The sequence below is a fragment of the Dipodomys spectabilis genome, unplaced genomic scaffold (genome assembly GCF_019054845.1).
Source record: "Dipodomys spectabilis isolate Male_0828 unplaced genomic scaffold, ASM1905484v1 ptg000713l, whole genome shotgun sequence".
Lineage (NCBI taxonomy): Eukaryota > Metazoa > Chordata > Mammalia > Rodentia > Heteromyidae > Dipodomys > Dipodomys spectabilis.
The window spans coordinates 55,666-77,781 of record NW_024871390.1 but is presented as its reverse complement, the minus strand read 5'-3'; the positions used below and the strand labels follow the sequence as shown (position 1 = coordinate 77,781).

Genomic DNA, 22,116 nt, shown 5'->3' with positions numbered 1-22,116 from the left:
CTTATGTGGTGCTGAGGAATCGAACCCAGGGCCTCATGCATGGGAGGCGAGCACTCTGCCACTGAGCCACCTGCCCAGCCCCTGAGCTTTGTTTTTGCTCAAGGCTGGGTGCTCTACCACTTGAGCCACAGCTCCACGTCCGGCTTAATTGAAGATAAAATTCTCACGGACTTTCCTTCTGATCCACAATCTTCAGTATCTCAGCCTCCTGAGTAGCTGGGATTACAGGGGTGAGCACTGGTGCCCAACTAGAGACTCCTCTTCGGGTTGAGGAGTCCTGGCATCCATGCGTGGGCACTGTGTATATGTGTGTATGCGTTTTGGGGGGGGGTGGCGGAGGGGTTCTGGAATAGGGTAGGACTTCACGGGTCCCCCCAAAAAGACAAAGGAACTGGAGGGGCTGGAGGATGGGGAGAAGAGCCCTGAGGAAACACAGTCCTCCAGCGAATTCAAGATTCCAAGACCTGAGCTGGGTGGGCCCCAGGCTGGAAAGACTGTGAAGAGGACATCGGAGGGGTGGGTGGATAGAAGATTCTAGAACACCTCAATGCTTATGGAGACTTAGTTTCGAGGTGCTCAACCCAGGGGTTTGGAGGACAAAAAAAACCCCACGGTAAGACAGAAACAGACAGACAGAAAGACAGACAGACAGAAGAGTCACAACGTGGCCACTAGAGGGCGCCACAGGACACAGAACCGCAGGCTCGGATTCTTTCCACCTCCAGGGCGCCTCTCCAGAGCTTGGAGCAGGCCCCTGCCTGCTTCCAGGGCTCAGAAGATTCCAGAAACCAGGTCTCTGTTGGCTGGGCTATTTTTCAGTCCCTGAACCTTCGTGGTCCAGGCGTGGGTGGCTCCCGCCTGTCAGCCCAGCGACTCAGGAGGCTGAGATCTGAGGATCAGGGTTCAAAGCCAGCCCGGGACAGGAAAAGTCCGCAAGACTCTTCATCTGCAAGGAGCCGGCAAAAAGCCAGAAGGCGTGTGGTTCAAGTGGTAGAGCGCCAGCGCTGAGTGAAGGAGCTCAGGGACAGCGCCCAGGCCCTGAGTTCGAGCCCAGGGGCTGGCACAAAATTGCAAGCACAACACTTTTCCTTCTCAATTTCCCTTCTGTCCTGGCGCCCCTTTCTGTCTGTTTTCTCTGGGGCTCAGGATACCCGGCTTTCCCCCAAGATTCCCTCCTTCCCTCCCTCCCTCGCCAGCACCCCCCTTCCTCCAGGTACTAGCTCAGATTGGGTTACAGCTAGCTCCGGCCTGCGCCTCCTGGGCTCCCATCTCTACTTTCCTCTGTGCCGTTGCCTGGAGACCAAAGGGTTGGGGTGGGGGGGAGCTGGGACCAGGGGTGGGGGTGGAGTGGGCACCCCAGGAACTGCAGGAGGAAGGCTCTACCCTCTTCTCAATACCTACACCCAATAGTTGTATTTGTTATTTATTTTTAGGCTTAGAAAAGTCACCATCCGGCCCCCACTGTGGAGCAAACAAACAACCAGCCAAACCCCAGCCCCCCGCGCCTCACGCTGCTGAGGTGGCTGTGATCTGGAGGATCGCTGTCCAAAGCCAGTCTGTGCCCGTGAAAGCGGCCCTTATCAGCCCTGGATCAGGGCTGGGCGGGTGGCTCAGTGGTGGCGCGCTTGCCTAGCATGCCTGAAGCCCTAGGTTCGATTCCTCAGTTCCACAGACACAGAAAAAGCTGGAAGTGGCGCTGTGGCTCAAAGGGTAGAGCTCTAGGAACAGCATCCAAACCCTGAGTTCCAGATCCAAGACTGTGAACACACACACACACACACACACACACACACACACACACGCACACACACACACACACACACACACACACACGCACACACTCTCCTAGGCCCAGGAAACACTCCCTGCCTCAGTTTCCCAGAGCTTCTGGAATCTCATTTTAGAGTTGTGAGGCACTGCTAGACTTTAGCTTGAATGTGTTCCAAGAGAGGCAAGGGGGGGGTACCAGGGCCCCCCCAACTCCTGGCCCCGTCCCAAACCTAAAGTCCTCCCCCTGCAGCTCTTCCAATCCCTCCCTCCCTCCCTCCCCCCTCCCTCCCTCCTGCCTTTCCAGTTTCAGCTGCCCCAAATCACCCCTTGTCTCTGGTGTCCTTTGTACTAGCTTGATGTGGGGGACAGGGGTCCCCCCCAGAAGGCCCTGGCGGCTGGGTGCCGGCTTTGGGGGTGAAGGAGGGCTGTCCGTGGTTAGTTGGGGTGAGCTTGGAGTCTGAGGTGGGTCCAGCCCCCCTAGCTAGTTCCACAGACAAGGAGGGCAGCTGGGGTGTGGGTGTAAGAAAGGGGGTGTCCTCAGGGGGTCCCACTCCTGGCTCACCCTCTTTCTCTCCCTCTGAGCTCCCCATTTCCAACATGGTGGCCGCCTTTCCCCTTTCAAGCTGTGCGCAGAGGCTGGGGGAACGGCCATGTCTCCTCATCCCTACTGCTCCCCTCCTTTTTTGGGGGGGCCATTGGTGCAGGGCCTGTGCCCCCCTGGCTTTTTGCTGGCTGTGTCTGCACGCTGAGCCTGGGCGCTGTCTTGGGGCTTTTGCTGCTCAGGCTGGTGCTTTACCACTTGAGCCACAGGCCACTTGCAGCTTTTGGCGGCTCACTGGAGATGAAGGGATTTTCTGGCTCAGGCTGGCTTCGAACTGCGATCGTCGGGGCTCAGCCTCCTGAGCACTCAGGACCCGGGGGCCTGAGCCTGCCCCCTGCCCTTCCCCTTCCCGGGAACCCCAGGACCTGCCCCACCCAGACCCGTACCCCCAAACCCTCCTGGTCCTGGCTTTCCAAGAACCCCCAAGGCGCCTGGCCTGTGGCCCCCCAGGTCCCCAAACGCCCCGGACCTCTGAAGCTATCCCAGAACCCCCCTCCCTCCACCAGAACCCCAATCCCCACCAGGGCCCCCAGCCTGGACCCCAAACCCTCCCCCCACGCCTCCTCATCCTTCCCTCCCTCCTCCCCCAATCTACAGAGCTCCCCCCTCCCCCCTCTTCCCCCAGCCCCTCCTCACCTACCTGGCCGCCCTGCCCCAACTCCCGGGCTCCCCCTCCCCCGCCCCCCTGCGGGTTCCTCCTCCCCCAGTCCCCTCCTCCTCCCCCTCCACCCCTGCGTGTTCCCCCTCCCCCCTCCCCCTGCGGGTTCTCCCTCCCCCCTCCCCCAGCCCCCTCCCCCCTCCTCCTCCCCCCTCCCCCCCTGCGTGTTCCCCCCTCCCCCTCCACCCCTTCCACCCCTGCGGGTTCCCCCTCCTCCTCCCCCCCTCCCCCCCTGCGTGTTCCCCCCCTCCTCCTCCCCCCTCCCCCCCTGCGTGTTCCCCCCTCCCCCTCCCCCCCTTCCACCCCTGCGGGTTCCCCCTCCTCCACCCCCCTCCCCCCCTGCGTGTTCCCCCCCTCCTCCTCCCCCCCGCCCCCCCTGCGGGTTCCCCCCTTCTCCAGCCCCCCCCCCGTCCTCGGCCCCCTCATCTACCGGGGTCTCCCCCCTCTTCCAAGCACCTTCCCCTCCCCCTCCCCCTCATCTACCCGGTCCCCCCTCCCCCAGCTTCCGGGCTCCCCTCCCCCCCCGCCCCCCCCCCCCGCGCGTCCCCCGCGAGCCGCGGTCGGTGCGGGGCGGTGCGGTGCGCGGGCGCGGGGCGGCCGGTGCGGGGCGGTGCGGGGCGGTGCGGTGCGCGGGCGCGGGGCGGGCGCGGGGCGGTGCGGTGCGCGGGCGCGGGGCGGGCGGGGCGGCGGCGCGGGCGGGGGAGGGGCGAGCGGCGGGGGCGGGCGGCCGGGCCGGGCGGGGCCGCGGGAGCGCCGGGCCGATCCGGGCGTGCGGCTGGGCCGGGCGAGCCGGCGATCGCGCGCGGGGCCCGGGAGGCGGCGATCGGGAGGCGGCGGCGCGCGGCGCGGGGCCGGGATGGGGTTCGCGCTCCGGGGGCGCCGGGGCCGCCGGCGGCCGCTGCAGCCGCGCGCGGAGAGGGCGGCGGCGCCGCCGCGCAGGTGAGGACGGGCCCGGCCGCTCCCCCCCCCCCCCGGCCGGCGATCGCGCCCGCGGCCCGGCGCAGGCGGAGGCGGAGGCCGCGGCGGGGGCGGCCGGGCCAGGCCGGGCGGGGACGCGAACTCGGAGGGCGGACGGGGGTGGGGGGTGAGGCCGGGCCGGAGACGCCGCGGGGATCGGGGATCGGGGATCGGAGGGATCGGGGATCGGAGGGATCGGAGATCGGGGATCGGAGGGATCGGGGATCGGGGATCGGAGGGATCGGGGATCGCCCCCCCCCCCCCGCCTTTTGTGACTCGGTTTCCTCCGCGTTCCCTCCCGCCGCGGCCCGCCTCACCTCTGACCCCGCGGCCCCCCGGTTTCTCCGCCGGCCGCGATCGCAGCCCGCGCCCCGCCCCGCGGCCTCCGGGACGGCCCGGAGCCCCGGCCTCCCTTTGTGCCCGGGCCGGGCCCCGCGGCGCCGCGGGCGGGCGGGCGGGCGGCGCGGGGCGGTGGGGGGCCGGGGGGTCCCCGCTTCCCTCCCCCGGGCCCGCGGGGCCCCGGGCCCCGCACGGATCCTTTTTCTCCCGGGTTCTGGCGGTGGTTTTCGCGCCGGTCGCGGGGCTCGAACCCGGGCCCCCCTCGCGGCGGGCGCTCCACCCCCTGGGCCGCAGCCCCGGCTTTCCCGCCCGGGCTGGCCTTGAACCGCGATCCTCGGGCCCGGGCCTCCGGGGTGGCCGGGCTGACACACAGGCGCGCGCGTGTCCAGGGCGTGTCAGGCCGGGGTGCGGGGGTCCGGGAGGGGTGCGGGGGCCCGGGAGGGGTGCGGGGGTCCGGGAGGGGTGCGGGGGCCCGGGAGGGGTGCGGGGGCCCGGGAGGGGTGCGGGGGCCCGGGGGCGCCCGGCCTCGCCCCCCTGACCGAGTTCTGCACAGGGAACCGTGCACGCGCGTGCGCGGGCCCGGCGCGACCCGGGGCCTCGAACCCGCGCTCCCCGGCCCTGTCCTGCAATCTCAGCCTCCTGCGGGTGGCCGGGATGACAGGCGGGCGCTCCTGCACCCGGCTGAGCTGTCGGCCTGGCATTGTCCGGCTCCTGGAACTATCCCCCCCCCCCACCTCTTTTCCAGATTATTTGGTTCTCAGTTTCCCTCGCAGACAGGCCCCAGGGCAAGCCTCCCCTCCCCCTCCCCCTCGGCCTTCCTCCCAGGCCTGGAGTCCTGACCCGCAGGCCTCAGGTGAGGGTGGCCGGGGAGTGGGCAGAGCTGCTGGATTGAGCACCTGGAGCGAGCCATGGGGTGGAAGAAGGGATCGGAGGTGGGGGGCGTCTTGGGGGGTTAGGCTAAGGCTTGTTTGTGAGCCCTCTTCCCTCTGGGATGCTGTGGCTCAGCCAGGGCTCCTGGCATTTACCCAGCATGCCCTTTCCCGAGAACTCGGACTTGGTTCGGTCCCTTCTGCTCACCTTGCCCAGTTGGTTCTTTCGTTTCTATTTACCTGGTAGTGGGACTTGAACTCAGAGCCCGGGTGCTGTCCCTTAGCATTTTCTGCGCAAGGCTATGACTCTGCCACTTGACTCTTCATGGGACTTTTATTTCCCCCAGCTGGCTTTGAATCACGATCCTCAGATCTCAGCCTCCGGAGTAGCTGGGATTACAGGCGTGCGCTACTGGTCTCTTAACTGGCTTAGTAACATTGACAGGCATGACCCTTACCAAGACATAAACAAGTGCTACTGGAAATACCTGGCCTTATTGATAAGATCCTGGCAGTTAGATTGTCAATCAAGTATCTGCTGGCTCACATCTGGCATCCCAGCTACTCAGGAGGCTGAGATCTGAGGATCACAGTTCAAAGCCAGCCCGGGACAGAAAATCCTAGAGACTCTTAACTTCAACAAACCACTAAAAAGCTGAAAGCGGAGCTGTGACTCAAGTGGTAGAGCGCTAGCCTTGAGCAAAAAAAAAACGCAGGGACAGCATCAAGGCTCTGAGTTCAAGTCCCAGGACTGGCACAAAAAACCATAACCCCCCCCCAAAAAAAAAACAAAACAGCAGAAGATGGGCTTCGGCTTGTGCACAGTGGTGTTCTGAGTTGGGTTTTGGTTGCGTGAGGGCTTTGTGAATGTGAGCAAGCGGATCTGCGGCCTCACAGTGCTCAAAGACCGGCCTAGACGTCCTATCTGCACACACGCTCACATACTCTCCCCTACTTCAGTCCTCTGTCCGTCTCTCCGATCCCGGAAGTGAGCAGGTGCTCTGTGAAACCCTCCACTGGACTCCTTTGGGGGCGATCTTGACCCAGAGAAAGAGATCTGTACACGTTCAGGCTGGGCACTGCCTCGTGGCTCACGCCTGTAATCCCAGCTACTCAGGAGGGAAGATAGGATCGTGGTTCAAAGACAGCCTAGGCAGAAAACTTGGGGAGACTCTTAGCTGCAATAAACTACCCCAGAAGCCGGAAGTGGAGCTGTGGCAGAAGAGTTTCTGCATGTCCAGACTAGGGAACCCAGCTTGCCAGACCTAACTACGGGGTATTTTAGCTGGACAATATTGAGACCGTAGGAGCGGTTGTTGAAGACTCAGTTGGAGGTCAGCCTGAGAAAATTCAAGTCTGCTTGGTTTTGGAACTTTCTAGAATTCCTCCCTCACCAAAAAATAATAATAAGATTCCCAATCTGGGGTTGATTAAATCTGTACATGTAAACCCACTAGGTAGGTAAGGAAGGTGAACTTGATTAGAGAGCCAGGCGCCAGCGCTCAGACCTGTCATCCCAGCTACTCAGGAGGCTGAGATGTGAGGATCGGGGTTTGAAGCCAGCCAGGGCAGGAAAGGCCGTGAGATTCTTAGGTCCAGTGAACCACCAAATGCCGGAAGTGGTGCTATGGTTCAAAATGGTAGAGCACTAGCTTTGAGCAGAAAGACTTAGGGACAGCACCCAGGCTCTGAGTTCAAGACCGGCGCACGTGCACACAGACAGACAGACACAACACATACCTGCATGGAATCCTACAACAAACTTAAGATGTGATTTTTTAGGTGTGCGTTGGTCCTGGGGCTTGAACTCAGGGCCTGGGCACTGTCCCTTTGCTTTTCTGCTCAAGGCTGGTGCTCTACCACCCAATTTACAGCTCTATTTCCTGCTTTTTGGTGGTTAATTGGAGATACCAGTTTCACAGACTTTCTTGCCTGGGGCTGGCTTTGAAGCATGATCCTCAGATCTCAGCCTCCTGAGTAGCAAGGATTACAGGCGTGAACCACAGTGCCCACCCACATTCTTTTCTTTTAATAAGCCTATTCTAGTTAATTTTTTTGTGGGGAGGGGTGGTGGGACTTGAACTGAGAGCCTGGGCATTGTCCCTGATCTCTTTTGCTCAAAGCTAGCTAGCACTCTATCACTTTGAGTCTCACGGACTTTCCTGTCTAGGCTTTGAAGCATGATCCTCAGATCTCAGCCTCCTGAGTAGGTAGGATGACAGGCGGGAGCCACCAGCGCATCGCTGTTAATTATAAAAATGTGTGCGTTTTCTTGGGGTATTACTATAGCTAAACACTTTCTCCTAGAATATAATCCAGTACTTCTTTTCCCTTCTTACAAACCTATTAGACCAACAGCATTGTGTGGATTGTGGGGACCTTAATTGCATTATGTATGGCTCTACCACGTGAGCCACAGCGCCATCTACCACGTGAGCCACAGCGCCACTTCCGGTTTTCTGGTGGTTCATGGGAGATCAGAGTCTCACGGACTCTCCTGCTCGAGTTGGCTTTGAACTACGATCCTCCGATCTCAGCCTCCTGAGTCTTGTCTCTCCTGTGGTTCTTGGCCTAAAGGCTTGGAGTTGAGGGACGAGCTCAGAGTCTCTCAGACTCTCTTCTGCCACGGGAGTCTCACAGTGATTTCTTCCTCACAGCTGTCACTGAGAGACCCCCCCCCCCCACGCGTTCCTGACCTGCTACGCCGGATTCCCACAACACTGCTGTGGGGAGCTTCAGGGCGAAGTCGTTTCTGTATTCAGCTGCCCAGGCAGAGGAGAATGGGGTCTCCATACTCTGAAGAATGAAAACGCGACAGAATAAAGACTCCGTGAGTAATAGCTACAAAAGGGGACATCAAGCCGGGCATGGTGGCTCACGCCTGTAATCCCAGCCGCTCAGGAGGCTGAGATCTGAGGATCACTGTTGGAGGCTGGTTCCATGAGGCTCTTGCGTCCAATTCCAGTGAACCACCAGCAAAGCAGAAGTGGCGCTGTGGCTCACGTGGCAGAGTGCTCGCCTTGAGCACAGAGAGGCTCAGGGACGGCGCCCAGGCCCTGAGTTCAAGCCCCACCACCGACCACACCAAACTGTTAGCACCTGCCTCCTTTTCTCCTTCCTCAGATGGCGATGAGGAGCGGACGGAAGAAAGAGGCCCCCGGGCCCCGGGAAGAGCTGAGATCGAGGGGCCGGGCCTCCCCTGGAGGGGTCAGCACGTCCAGCAGCGAAGGCAAAGCCGAGAAAGCCAGACAGCCAGTCAAGGTAACCGACCCGGCGTGGTATTAGGCGGCTGCACCTCCTGTCCGGGAGAGGGCGCTGTGGAGGCCCCGGGGCTGACCTGGGGAAATGTCTCTAGCAGAAGGCCCGCGTGGAGGAGTCCTCCATCCCCAAAGCCAGCAAGCAGGGCCGCAGCGGGGACATCTCGGGGAGCGAGAGTGAGGACACCAGTGCACCCAAAAAGACCAAGACGGAGGTGAGACCCCCTTCCTGCCAGGAGGGGTGTGTGCAGGTGCCATTCCTGGGGGCTTGAACTCAGGGCCTGGGCTCTAAGTCTCATGGACTTTCCAGTCTGGGCCTTCAACTGGGATCCTCAGACCTCAGCCTCCTGAGGAGCTGGGATGACAGGTGGGACCCACCAGTGCCTGGCTTTGTCAGGGAATCTTTAGGACTTTGGGGAGACTAATAAACACACACACAGAGCCAAGGGAGGTTAGAAGAGTTGGAGTTTGGGTACAATTTCTAGGTGGGAAGTCATAGCGAATGGAGCACATGTCACAAGGAAAATGCAAATAGGGTTTATATTTTGTTTTTGTCGGTTGTGGGGCTTGAACTCTGGGCCTGGGCGCTGTCCCTCAGCTCTTCAGCTCAAGGCGGGCGCTCTACCACTTGAGCCACAGCGCCACTTCCGGTTTTCTGGTGGTTCTTTGGAGATCAGAGTCTCACGGACTTTCCTGCCTGGCCTGGCCTTGAACCGTGATCCTCAGATCTCAGCCTCCTGAGTGGCTGGGGTGACAGGCGGGAGCCACCGGATATGGGGGTTTTTCTTGTCTGGAGAACCAAGCGTTTTCTTTGGGCTTGGCATCCCTGGTTCCGGGCTGGAGATCCCAAGCTACTCAGGAAGCTGCGACTGGAACGTGATGGTCTGAGGCTAGCCCAGGCCTGGAGTTCATCTCCGGTTAGCAGCGAAATACCAAGATCTGGAGGCGGGAGAGAGCCAGCCTTGAGTGCCAGAGCTGGGGGGGGGGGGGGTCCCACAGGTTCTGAGTTCAAGCCCTGGCCGGGGCACTGGAAGAGCAAAGAGAAAAAGCTGAGGGGTGGGGGTGAGTTCCAGGCGGGCCCCATGGGCCGTCAGCTGTGGAGGCTGGGACGGGGAGGGGGTGGCGAGGCTGGGGGGTGTGTGGGGAGCAGGGGGTGCGGGGGTGCATCCTGGGCGCGGGCGGCCCAGGCGGGGCGCGGCCGGGCCGGGCTGGGCGCGTGCCGCCTGCCGTCCCGGCGGTGCGGTGGGGCCGCCCCGCAGCTGGCCGCCCGCCCCGCGTGTCCCCCCCCCCAGGAGCTGCCCCGGCCGCAGTCGCCCTCCGACCTGGACAGCCTGGACGGGCGCAGCGGGAACGAGGAGGGCAGCAGCGACCCGCGCGACATCGACCAGGACAACCGCAGCACGTCGCCCAGCGTGTACAGCCCGGGCAGCGTGGAGAACGACTCGGACTCGTCGTCGGGGCTGTCGCACGGGCCCGCGCGGCCCTTCCACGCCGCGCCGCCGCTCTTCCCGCCGCCGCCGCCGCCCGAGCCGGGCCCCGACGCCGCGCGGCCGCCGCCCGAGCCGGGCTTCGAGCCGCACCCTGCCGCGGCCTTCCACGCGCCCGCGCTGGAGCCGCCCGCCTCCAGAGCCTTCCCCGCCCCGCCCGGCGGCCCGCACCCGCCGCTCTACCCCGCGGCCGCGGCGGCCGCGCCCCCGATGGGCCCCAAGGGGGCCGCCAAGCAGCTGCCGCCGCCCACCACCCCCATCGCCATGGCCGGCGCCGCCCCCAAGCCGCCCGGCGCGGGCCTCGGCCCCGCCGCGGCCCCCGCCGCCTTCCCGCACGTCGCCCCCAACCTGCCGCCGCCGCCCGCGCTGCGGCCGCTCAACAACGCGGCCGCCTCCCCGCCGGGGCCGGGGCACCTGCCCTCCCCGCACCCCGACAAGGGCCCCGGCCCCGCGCCCTCCCCGCACCCGCTGCCCCCGGCCTCGGCCGCGCCCCCGCTGCGCTACCCCTACTCGGGCCCCGCGCCGGGCTCGGCGGCGGCCGCCTGTAGTACCGGCGGCGGCGGCGGCGGCGGAGGGCCGTACCCCGCGTCGCAGGCGCTGCCCGGCTACCCGCACGCCTTCCCGCCGCCCGCCAACCTGTCGGTGGCCAACCAGCCGCCCAAGTACACGCAGCCCGCGCTGCCCGCGCAGCCCGTGTGGAGCCAGGGCCCGCCGCCCGCCTACGGCCGCCTGCTGCCCGCGCACGCCGCCGCCTTCCCCGCCGCGCCCGCCGCCGGCGCCCCGGCCCCGCACCCCGCCCCGCACCCCCACCACCACCCGCCGCCCGCGCCGCACCACGCCGGCCCCGGCGCCTTCCCGCACCCCGGCGACGGCGCCCCGGCCTACGGCGGCGGCCTGCGGCCCTTCGCGCCCGCGCACCCCGCGCCCGCCAGCTACGGCCCGCCCGGCCCCGCCGCGGGCCCCGCGCCCGCCGCGCAGCCCCCGGGCCCCGCCGCCTTCCCCGGCGCGCACGCCAGCGCCTTCCCGCCCGGCCCCGCCGCCACGCTGGCCTCCGTCATCGCCGCCGCCTCGCCCGCCGCCTACAAGACCGCGTCGCCGCCCGGAGCCCCGTTCAGCAAGCGCCCCGCGTCCCCCGGCCCCGCCGCCGCGGGCCCCGGCTTCAAGACCGCCTCGCCGCCCGCCTTCCGCGGGGCCTCGCCGCCCGCCGCGCCCGCGCCCGCCCCGGCGCCCGCGCCCGCGCCCGCGCCGCTCAGCGCCGCGCAGATCAAGCAGGAGCCGCCCGAGGACGCGGAGCCGCCCGACAGCCCCGCGCCGCCCGCGCGCAGCCCCTCGCCGCCGCCCAAGGTGGTGGACGTGCCCAGCCACGCCAGCCAGTCCGCACGGTGAGCGCGCGGGGCGCGGGGGGGCGCCGGGGGGGCCGGGAGGGGCGGGGGGGCCGGGGGGGGGCGGGGGGGCCGGGGGGCGCCGGGAGGGGCGGGGGGGGGCCGGGAGGGGGGCCGGGGGGCGCCGGGAGGGGCGGGGGGCGCCGGGAGGGGCGGGGGGGCGCCGGGAGGGGCGGGGGGGCCAGGGGGGGGCCGGGAGGGGCCGGGGGGCGCCGGGAGGGGCGGGGGGGGGCCGGGAGGGGCGGGGGGGCCGGGGGAGGCCGGGGGGCGCCGGGAGGGGCCGGGGGGGGACACGCCTCTGTAGGGGGGACAAGGAAGGCTGGATGGGGTGAATACTTTGGGGGGCGGTGGTGATGAGTACTTCGGGATTATGGGGGATCGGGAATATTGGGACTACGGGGGATCGGGAGTATTGGGGGACTATAGGGAGTCTGCAGTACTGGGGGGACTATGGGGGATCGAGAGTATTGGGGGCTGTGGGGAGGATCGGGAGTATTTGGGGGAGGGAGTATTGGGGGACTATGGGGGATCGGGAGTATTGGGGGGCTATGGGGGATCGGGAGTATTGGGGGTTATGGGGAATCGGGAGTATTGGGGGGCTACGGGGATCGGGAGTATTGGGGGCTAGGGACTATTGGGGGCTATGGGGGGATCGGGAATATTGGGGGTTATGGGGAATCGGGAGTATTGGGGGTTATGGGGGATCGGGGCTATTGGGGGCTATGGGGGGATCGGGAGTATTGGGGGGTTATGGGGAATCGGGAGTATTGGGGGTTATGGGGGATCGGGGCTATTGGGGGGCTATGGGGGGATCGGGAGTATTGGGGGGCTATGGGGGATCGGGAGTATTGGGGGTTATGGGGGATCGGGGCTATTGGGGGCTATGGGGGATCGGGGCTATTGGGGGGCTACGGGGACGGTGGCGCGTGTGGGGGTGGGATCGGGCTCGGGGGTGAAGGTCTCCCGAGCCCCGGGCCGCCGCCGACCGCTCTCCCTGCGCCCCGGCCTCCAGGTTCAACAAGCACCTGGACCGCGGCTTCAACTCGTGCGCGCGCAGCGACCTGTGCTTCGTGCCGCTCGAGGGCTCCAAGCTGGCCAAGAAGCGCGCGGACCTGGCGGAGCGCGGCCGGCGCGAGGCCGAGCAGCGCGCGCGCGAGGAGCGGGAGCGCGAGCGCGAGAAGGAGCGCGAGAAAGAGCGCGAGCGCGAGAAGGAGCGCGAGCTCGAGCGCAGCGTGGTGAGTGCGTCACGGCGTGCGCCGCCGCCGCTTCCGCTCCGCCCTGGACGCTGCCCAGCGCGACGCCGGGGGCGGGGCGGCGGCGTGGGGACGTCGCGGCGCCACCTGCCGGCTGGGAGGAGGCGCTGCAGCGCAGGAGGCCGGCGGGGCCACCGCGCCACCTGCCGGCCGGGAGGAGCTCTGCGGCCCGGAAAGGGGGGGGGGAGCGCTAAGGGGATCCCCGCGGGCGATCGGGGGCCCTGACTGCCCCCCTCGCCCCGCAGAAGCTGGCGCAGGAGGGCCGCGGCCCGGTGGAGTGTCCGTCCCTGGGCCCCGTGCCGCACCGGCCCCCGTTCGAGCCGGGCAGTGCGGTGGCCACGGTGCCGCCGTACCTGGGCCCGGACACGCCGGCGCTGCGCACGCTGAGCGAGTACGCGCGGCCGCACGTCATGTCGCCCGGCAACCGCAACCACCCGTTCTACGTGCCGCTGGGCGCCGTGGACCCGGGCCTGCTGGGCTACAACGTGCCCGCGCTCTACAGCAGCGACCCGGCGGCGCGCGAGCGCGAGCGCGAGGCCCGCGAGCGCGACCTCCGCGACCGCCTCAAGCCGGGCTTCGAGGTGAAGCCGGGCGAGCTGGAGCCGCTGCACGGCGTGCCGGGCCCGGGCCTCGACCCCTTCCCGCGCCACGGCGGCCTGGCCCTGCAGCCCGGGCCGCCCGGCCTGCACCCCTTCCCCTTCCACCCGAGCCTGGGCCCGCTGGAGCGCGAGCGCCTGGCGCTGGCGGCCGGGCCCGCGCTGCGCCCGGACATGTCGTACGCCGAGCGCCTGGCGGCCGAGCGCCAGCACGCGGAGCGCGTGGCCGCGCTGGGCAACGACCCGCTGGCCCGGCTGCAGATGCTCAACGTGACGCCCCACCACCACCAGCACTCGCACATCCACTCGCACCTGCACCTGCACCAGCAGGACGCCATCCACGCGGGTGAGGCCCCGCCCCGGCCCCGCCCCACGGCCTCCTGGCCCCGCCCCAACGGCCTGCCAGCCCCGCCTGCTTCCCCCCCCCCGCGTCTTGCCCCCGGCCACGCCCCCTCCCCCAAGGCCTGCCTCCCGGCCCCGCCCTTTCCCTCGCCTCTTGCCTCCTGGCCACGCCCCCTTCCCTGCGTCCCGCCCTCACAGCCCTAGCCACGCCCCCTCCCGCCTCTCGCCTCCCCTCATGCTTCCTGCCTCTGGCTTCCCTTGGGCTTCCTCCGCCCCTTGACCTCCTCCTCCTCTCCTGGCCTCCACCTCTCCCGGCCTCTACTCCTCCCGCCTCTGGCCTCCCCCCAGGGGCCCTTTGACTTCCTCCTCCTCCTTCCCTCCCTACCCCTCCTGGCCTCCATCCCTCCCCTCCTCCCGGCCTCTACTTCTCCGGCTTCCACTCTTCTGGCATTTCCGTCTCCATGATCTGTAGGCCCCACACTCCAGCCTTGTGTGTGTGTGTGTGTGAGCCAGTGATGGTACTCGGGCCCGGTGCCCTAGCTTGGCTTCCCCGCGTGCACCCCTCCCCGCCCCCATTGGTGGCACTGTACCCCTTGGGCCACAGCTCGCTCTCCTTGGAGCAAGTCTTGCAGACTAGGCAGCCTGGGCTGGTTGTGAATGAAGATCCTCAAATCTCAGCCTCCGGAGTAGCTAAGGTTTACAGGCAGGAGTCACCAGCTCAGCGCAGATGGTAGTGTGTGTGTGTGTGTGTGTGTGTGTGTGTAATAGAGTTCGAACTCAGGGCCTGGTTGCATCCCCGAGCGTTTTTGATTCAAGGCTGGTGCTTTACCAGTTGGGCCGCAGCTCTGCCTTCAGCGTTTTGGGGGCGCCGTGGAGATCAGGGAGTCTTAGGGACCGGGCTTTTGAGTGTTGTCCTCAGATCTCAGCCTCCTCAGCAGCTGGGATTCCAGGCGGGATCAGCAGCGCCCGCCTCGGCCCTGGTCCTAACCTGGGAGGGCGTCCTGTCTGTCCCTTCCCGAGCTTGCACGGTGTCCCCAGACCTGCCTGGCTGTGACTTCCTCCTCTTGTGCCCTCCAGCGTCCGCCTCGGTGCACCCTCTCATTGACCCCCTGGCTTCTGGGTCTCACCTGACCCGGATCCCCTACCCGGCCGGGACCCTCCCCAACCCCCTCCTCCCTCACCCTCTGCACGAGAACGAAGTTCTTCGCCACCAGCTCTTTGGTAAGCGGGGAGGCGGGCGCGGGGGTCGCCGGGGGGAGCAGGGGACGCGGGCTTCCGCCGCCGCCGTCGGAGGTAAAGCGGCTGGCCGTCCCCTGGCCGCAGCCCCTCAGTCCCGTGTTCCCGCCCTTCTCGATGCCAGCTGCCCCGTACCGGGACCTGCCGGCCTCGCTGTCGGCGCCCATGTCTGCGGCCCACCAGCTGCAGGCCATGCACGCGCAGTCGGCCGAGCTGCAGAGGCTGGCGTTGGAGCAGCAGCAGTGGCTGCACGCGCACCATCCGCTGCACAGCGTGCCGCTTCCCGCCCAGGAGGACTACTACGGGTCAGCGGGGAGCCCGGGCCGGGGGAGAGGGGGGCGGGCGAGGGGCGGGGGCTGCTGCCACGTGGGCGCATGCGTGAGCGTGGCCGCCAGCTGCTGGGTGAGCGTGAGGCTTGCTGCTACGTGTGCGCATGCGTGAATGGGCTACTGCTAGCTGTGCGCATGCGCGTGGGGCTGCCGCTCCGTCTGTGTGTGCGCATGCGCGTGGGACTGCGGCTCCGTGTGCGCGTGCCTATGCTGGGCGGCTGCTAGGTGTGCGCATGCGTGAGCGTAGTGGCCAGCTGCTCTGTGTGTGTGTGTGTGTGTGTGTGTGTGTGTGTGTGTGTGTGCGTGATGGCTTGCTGCTACGTGTGCGCATGCGTGACTATGATGGGCTACTGCTAGCTGTGCGCATGTGAGTGGGGCTGAAGCTCCGTGTGTGCGTGCCTATGTGCTGGGCGGCTGGTAAGGTGTGCGCATGCGCTTGGACTGCTACTTAGGAGGCTAAAATCTGATCCAGGCAAAAGAGCCTGAGAGGCATTGACCGCTAGCCGTGGGAGGGAAAAGCCAGTGCGCGTGCGCGAGGGCGGCAGGGCTGCCGCTAGCTGCGCGCGCGCGCACTTGGTGGCTGTGCGCATGCGCATCTGTTCTTTCCCCGTTTTTCACTCCCCGTGGCTGGGTCTGTCCGGGCGCCGGGCGCCCCCGGCTGGCGCTGTGCCGCTCGAGCTGCAGCCTCCGCTTCCAGCGCTTTCTTTTGCCGGCTCATTGGAGATGAGGCCGGCTGCGATCCCCGCCTCCCGCGCGGTTGAGGTGGCAGGCCTGAGCCCCTTCCCCTCCGCCCCGAAGGGGGGCCCGCCTCACCCCTGTGTCGTTGCTCTCCCCCCCTCCCCGCAGCCACCTGAAGAAGGAGAGTGACAAGCCGCTGTAGACCCCGGCCATCAAGAGCCCCCCGCCGGCCCCAGCACCCCAACCCCGGAAGCCCCCGCGCCTGGCCTGCCGCCCGGAGCCGCGGGGAAGAGCGCTGCTGGGCCGCGGGACGCGCGTGCAGCGGGACAGCGGGAGGGAGGCGGGGACGGACGGGGCGGGGGGGGGGGGGGCAGCGCACAGTGGATCTTGGACCAGGTCTCTCTTCCTCGTCCCCCGGCCTTCCTCCTCCTCCTCCTCCCCCCCAGGCCCAGCCCCGGGGGCCGCGCCCCCCCCTTTGGTGTGACTATTTTCATCTGTTAGATGTGGCTGTTTTTTGCGTAGCATCTGTGTGCCGCCCCCCCCCCCCATCGGCCCCTCCGTGCCCCCCCTCTGCGATGTACGCCCCGCCCCCCACATTAATAATTTATATATATAAATATCTATATGACGCTCTTTAAAAAAAAAACATCCCAAACCAACCAAACAAACACGCCCTCAGGCCTCCCCAGGAAAACGGCTCTGACTTGTTGTTGGTGGCGGTGGGCTGCTGGGCTTGGGGCGAGGTCTCTCGGCCCACAAAGGAGGGAGGTGGGAATCCTGGGACTTGTGTGTCCTGGGGTTTGAACCCGGGGCCTCGAGCCAGCTGGGCTTTTCCCGCCCAAGGCTGCTGCTCTACCGCTTCTGGTGGTTCGTTAGGGGTCAACGTCTTCCAGGCTCGTCTGCCTGGATCAGATTTTAGCCTCCTAAGTAGCTGGGACTACAGGCGCGAGTCATCGCTGCAGACTCGCTTTCCTACTGGGTTGGAAAGCCTTGGAGCCAGCGGGGAGGTCTCGGGAGGCCCGAGGTCCTCAGCGCAGCCCGCGGGGGGTGGGGGGGCTGAATGGGGCGAGGCGGCCTTCGGGGTGCAGCGGGACCCGGATCCCGCGCGCGATCGCACTGGGGTCCCAGGACGGCGCGCAGCGCCCCGCAAGCCGGGCTGGGAAAGCGCCACGACGGCTCTTGCTCCCGGCTCCCATTGGCTTTTCTTGAGAGCCAATCCCCGTCCTGGTTCTTCACCACTGGGGCGCCGTGATTGGCTTGTGTCCCCAGCCAATCGGAACCAGGCTAATTTGCATAGCACTTCCCAAACGTTTACAAACTCCAGGAAAAACAATGTTTCCAATTAGTTCCGTGGACTGTCCACGCGGTGACCGCACCCGCACGTGGGTCTGGCTGCTGCTTCCCTCGCTCGGGGGTCGGAGAGCGCCAGCCCCAAACTCGCCCTCAGTGTGAAAGGGGTGGGCGCTGCCCCCGCTGGTCGCCGCAGGGCGGCTCGGCACAAGTGTTGCAGCTCTTTTAGAATTTGTCCAGCAGGTTTTCTGGCTTTTGCCGGAAAACCCACAACCTTAACGTGTGTAACGGCAGACCTGGGCTGTGTCGAAGTGATGCTTTACATCCCGCTCTTCCTTGGTTGGGTCCCTGACCGGTAACTTCCGGTTGGCTTTCCCCTCCGCTTCCGCTGCGCTCGCGGCCGCCGGATGCTGCTTTAACAGGCAGCGGGTTTCTGTGGGTTTGTGGTTCCCCCCTTAATTCCTTTGGAGCCGTGTGGTTTTCCATGGCGTCCGCTTCGTCCCAGCCCGCGGCGCTGAGCGCGGAGCAGGCCAAGGGTGAGCAGCGTTTCTGTTTGGGGGGAGTGGGGGGCCTGGGGTGCGCGTGGGTGCGGTGCGCGTGGGCGGGTCCCGTCCCCTCACCCCGATCCCCCCCGGGTTTCCCGCCGCCGCACGCGCAGTGGTCCTGGCCGAGGTGATCCAGGCCTTCTCGGCCCCGGAGAACGCGGTGCGCATGGACGAGGCCCGCGACAACGCGTGCAACGACATGGGCAAGATGCTGCAGTTCGTGCTGCCCGTGGCCACGCAGATCCAGCAGGAGGTCATCAAGGCCTACGGCTTCAGCTGCGACGGGGAAGGTGCGTGGGGCGGGGCCTCGCCCACCCCCACCCCCACCCCCGGCTTCACCCCGCGGCGGCGACGGCCACTTGTGACGGCCCTGCCCCGCAGAGCCCGGGTTCAAGCCCCACGCCCGACAAAGCCACAGCGCGGGGCCAGCGTCCCGCGCTCGGGTCCCCGGCGGGCCTGAGGCCGCGCGCGCAGGCGCAGGCGGCGGCCCGAGAGTGGGCCTGACACTCCGGGCCGGTCCTGGGGCCTGAACCCGGGGCCGGCGCCCCTTTCCGCCTCAGGCCCGCCGGCCTGCGGGCTGACCGCCGCCCCCCGCAGGTGTCCTCAAGTTCGCGCGCCTGGTCAAGTCGTACGAGGCCCAGGACCCGGAGATGGCGAGCCTGGCGGGCCAGCTGAAGGCGCTGCTCCTGCCGCCCATGGCGCCGCCGCCGTCCGCGCCTGCGCCCGCGCCCGCGCCCGGCGTGGCCGCCTCCTGAGCCGCCCGCCCGCCCCGTCCCCCCCCCGCCCTGCCGCCCGCGGCGGACCGCACCGGGCGTGGACTCCGCCTGGGCCGCCCCGCCCTTGGCCTCGACGCCCCGCCCCCAGACCCCGCCCCTCCACGCCCCGCCCACCACCCCCTCCAGACTCCCGCCCCTCGGCGCCCTGCCCTTCGCCCCGCCCCCTTGGGCCCCGCCCCCAGACCTCGAGGCCCTGCCCTTCGCCCCGCCCCTCCGGGCCCCGCCCCCTCGGTGCCCTGCCCTTCGCCCCGCCCCTCGGGCCCCGCCCCCTCGGCGCCCTGCCCTTCGCCCCGTCCCTCGGCGCCCCGCCCTCCAGACCTCGAGGCCCTGCCCTTCGCCCCGCCCCTCGGCGCCCCGCCCCCTCGGCGCCCCGCCCCCTCGGCGCCCTGCCCTTCGCCCCGCCCCCTCGGGCCCCGCCCCCGCGGAGGGCCAATAAACGCGCTGTGCGGGCGCGCCGCCCCGCCCCGCCGCGGAGTCGCTGGAGTTTCTTGTCGCGCCGCGGGCCTGAGCCCGGGCCCGGCTCCTCCCCGGGGCCCGGCGCCACCTCCGCCTTCTGGGGGCTCCTTGGCCGCGGCCCTCAGATCTCAGCCTCCCCAGTGGCCGGCTCCGGAGGGGCCGAGCCCCCTGCCCCCTGCCCCCGCCCCCCGGGCTTCCGGGACGCGGCCCGGGCGCACCGGTGCGGCCCCTCCCCCGGGCCGGCCGCGCCCAGGCCAGGTGCGGCGGCGGCCCCGCCCCTCCCGAAGGCGGGCGGCGGGGGGGGGGGGGGGGGGAGGGGCGGCCCCGCCCTTCCGAGACCTGCGCCGCCGAGCTTCTGCCCCGCCGCCGCCCGCCTGGAGATGCTGTCCCGCGGGTGAGTCGGCGCCGCGCCCGGACCCCGCGCCCCGGCCCCGCGCGGGACCCGCACCCCGCACCCCGCACCCGCGGGCCGCTCGGGCCCTGCCGCCCCTCACGCCGGCCCGGCCGCGCCCCTCCCGGTTCTGCCCGGCCCGCCCCGAACCCCGGCCCCGGCGGCCGGTGACGGCCAGGCCTTTCCAGCCGGGTCCACCTGTGGGGGGGGACACCTGTGGGGACGGGGGGGACACCTGTGAGGACGGGGGGGACACCTGTGAGGACGGGGACACCTGTGAGGACGGGGGGGACACCTGTGGGGGGGGACACCTGTGAGGGGGGGACACCTGTGAGGACGGGGACACCTGTGAGGACGGGGGGGACACCTGTGGGGGGGGACACCTGTGAGGGGGGGACACCTGTGAGGACGGGGACACCTGTGAGGGGGGGACACCTGTGAGGACGGGGGGGACACCTGTGAGGACGGGGGGGACACCTGTGAGGACGGGGGAGACCTGTGAGGACGGGGGAGACCTGTGAGGACGGGGGACACCTGTGAGGGGGGGCACCTGTGAGGGGGAGCACCTGTGAGGGGGGACACCTGTGAGGACGGGGGACACCTGTGAGGGGGGGCACCTGTGAGGGGGGGCACCTGTGAGGGGGGGCACCTGTGAGGGGGGGACACCTGTGAGGACGGGGGAGACCTGTGAGGACGGGGACACCTGTGAGGGGGGGGACACCTGTGAGGGGGGGACACCTGTGAGGGGGGGACACCTGTGAGGACGGGGGGGACACCTGTGAGGGGGGGACACCTGTGAGGACGGGGGAGACCTGTGAGGACGGGGGACACCTGTGAGGGGGGGACACCTGTGAGGGGGGGCACCTGTGAGGGGGGGACACCTGTGAGGACGGGGGAGACCTGTGAGGACGGGGACACCTGTGAGGGGGGGCACCTGTGAGGGGGGGACACCTGTGAGGACGGGGGGGACACCTGTGAGGGGGGGACACCTGTGAGGACGGGGACACCTGTGAGGACGGGGGACACCTGTGAGGGGGGGGACACCTGTGAGGACGGGGACACCTGTGAGGACGGGGACACCTGTGAGGACGGGGGACACCTGTGAGGGGGGGACACCTGTGAGGACGGGGGACACCTGTGAGGACGGGGGGGACACCTGTGAGGGGGGACACCTGTGAGGGGGGACACCTGTGAGGACGGGGGACACCTGTGGGGGGGGGACACCTGTGTGGGGGGGTCTCCAGGTCCACCTGTGAGGGGTGCCCCTCCCCCCGCAGGGACACCCCTCACATGGGCTCGTCTGCCTCGTGGCTCTGGGATTGGGTGTCTGCCTGTGGTCCCCGCTCGTGGGCAGGACCCCACGTCCAGACACCCCAGCTGCAGAGCGAGACCCCACCTCGGGTGAAATAAAAAAGGAAACCAGCCCGGCGTCGTGGCTCCCGCCTGCCACCCCAGCTACTCAGGAGGCCTAGATCGGAGGATCGCGGTTCAAAGCCAGCCTAGGGCAGGAAAGTCCCTGAGACTGATCTCTCCAATCAACCACCAGAAAACCGGAAGTGGCGCTGTGGCTCAAGGGGTAGAGCGCCCGCCTTGAGCTGAAGAGCTGAGTTACAGCGCCCAGGCCCTGAGTTCAAGCCCCACGACCAACAAAAGTAAAGCCAGCACAAAACTGGCAGTATAATGTAAAATTTACACTGAAGTCCTCCCTCCCTCCCCTCCCTCCCTTCCTTCCATCTGTCTTTTTTCTTCCCATCTGTGTGTGTGTGTGTGTGTGTTTGTGTGTGTGTGCGCACGCGCGCGCGAGTGCACGCCTGTGTGCCTCATGACTTGATCTCAGGACCTGGGCGCTGTCTCTGAACTGTGTGGCTCCAGACGGGCGCTCTACCACTCGAGCCACAGCTCTCCTTCTGGCTTCTTGCTGGCCATTAGAGATAGGAGCCTCACAGGCTTTCCTGCCCGGCCTGGCTTTGCACTGTGATCCTCAGGTCTCAGCCTCCTGAGTGGCTGGGATGACGAGGCTGTTGTTTTGTTGTGGAGATGGAGATCATGGGTGTGCAGCCAGGCTTTACCTCCTGTACCCCAACCACACCCCCACGTCAGCCTCCCAGTGACCCTCCAGTCACCTCTAGGTCCTCCTTTGGGCTACTGAAGTGTGAAGTCGTAGCCTTGGGGCTGGGAGCGTGGCTCAGTGGTAGAGTGCTCCCAGCAAGCACGAGGCCTGGGTTTGATTCCTCCTGACACACACTGAGGCTATTTATATCCTTGTTAGCTAACATTCCGCCCTGGAGTCCTTCCTCCGACCATTTTCGATGGAGGCTGTGGTTTCCACACGGAGGCTCGTGCTCTGCCTGAGGGGAGGCCAGCCTCAGACTCCCAGCCTCTGCCTTGGCCTCCTTAGCAGCACGAATTCCAGGCTTGCTCCATCATGCCTAGCTTGTGAGGTAAGATGGAGGTCTCACCAATTTTTTTTGTTTGTTTGTTTGTTTTTTCCAGTCCTAGGTCTTGAACTCAGGGCCTGGGCGCTGTCCCTCAGCTCTTCAGCTCCAGGTTGGCGCTCTACCACGTGAGCCACAGCTCCATTTCGGGCTTTTTCTGCGTATGTGCTGCTGAGGAATGGAACCTAGGGCCTCATGCATGCTATGCGAGCACTGTACCACGGAGCCACCTGCCCAGCCCACTAATTGTTCTTGTTGTTTGCCTGAGTTGGCCTTTAATTATAATTCTCTTGGCCTCCACTTCCTGAGTCATTGAGATTTCAGAAATGTACTACCATGCCTGGTTACATAACAGATGTGTGTGTGTGTGTGTGTGTGTGTGTGTACAGGTCCTAGAGGTTGAACTCAAGCCCTGGGTGCTACCCCTGAGCTGCTTTTTGTTGTTGTTGTTGGTTGTAGGGCTTGAACT

At 67.2% G+C, this 22,116-nt stretch overlaps 2 protein-coding genes and 1 non-coding gene across 3 annotated transcripts in view; all 3 read left to right on the top strand.

The window, feature by feature from the left end:
* Positions 1-3,922: 3,922 nt before the first annotated feature.
* Atn1 (atrophin 1) overlaps positions 3,923-22,116 on the top strand; it is a 33,334-nt gene continuing 15,140 nt past the window's right edge. The window contains exons 1-10 of the mRNA XM_042672445.1: positions 3,923-3,968; positions 7,852-8,024; positions 8,318-8,455; positions 8,553-8,666; positions 9,744-11,320; positions 12,333-12,555; positions 12,819-13,515; positions 14,589-14,732; positions 14,872-15,052; positions 15,923-16,336. Of these exons, the coding sequence (XP_042528379.1) occupies positions 7,998-8,024; positions 8,318-8,455; positions 8,553-8,666; positions 9,744-11,320; positions 12,333-12,555; positions 12,819-13,515; positions 14,589-14,732; positions 14,872-15,052; positions 15,923-15,956 (3,135 nt within the window). The 5' untranslated portion in view covers positions 3,923-3,968; positions 7,852-7,997 and the 3' untranslated portion in view covers positions 15,957-16,336. Of the gene's footprint in view, positions 3,969-7,851; positions 8,025-8,317; positions 8,456-8,552; positions 8,667-9,743; positions 11,321-12,332; positions 12,556-12,818; positions 13,516-14,588; positions 14,733-14,871; positions 15,053-15,922 lie in introns of the transcript that reaches the window.
* CUNH12orf57 (chromosome unknown C12orf57 homolog) lies at positions 17,224-18,344 on the top strand. Its single transcript, XM_042672428.1, has 3 exons — positions 17,224-17,580; positions 17,703-17,879; positions 18,187-18,344. The coding sequence occupies exons 1-3, from the start codon at positions 17,529-17,531 to the stop codon at positions 18,342-18,344; spliced, it is 387 nt and encodes a 128-aa protein (XP_042528362.1). The 5' UTR covers positions 17,224-17,528.
* LOC122101970 lies at positions 17,254-17,315 on the top strand. Its single transcript, XR_006146436.1, has one exon. It is a non-coding gene; the product is annotated as a U7 small nuclear RNA (small nuclear RNA).

What these genes read in the sequence shown, in the direction of transcription:
- CUNH12orf57 (XM_042672428.1), top strand. Translation starts at nt 17,529, where the DNA reads ATGGCGTCCGCTTCGTCCCAGCCCGCGGCGCTGAGCGCGGAGCAGGCC. An exon ending in GAGCGCGGAGCAGGCCAAGG is followed by an intron (nt 17,581 to 17,702) that starts GTGAGCAGCGTT and finishes CCGCACGCGCAG; the next exon opens with TGGTCCTGGCCGAGGTGATC. An exon ending in CTTCAGCTGCGACGGGGAAG is followed by an intron (nt 17,880 to 18,186) that starts GTGCGTGGGGCG and finishes CGCCCCCCGCAG; the next exon opens with GTGTCCTCAAGTTCGCGCGC.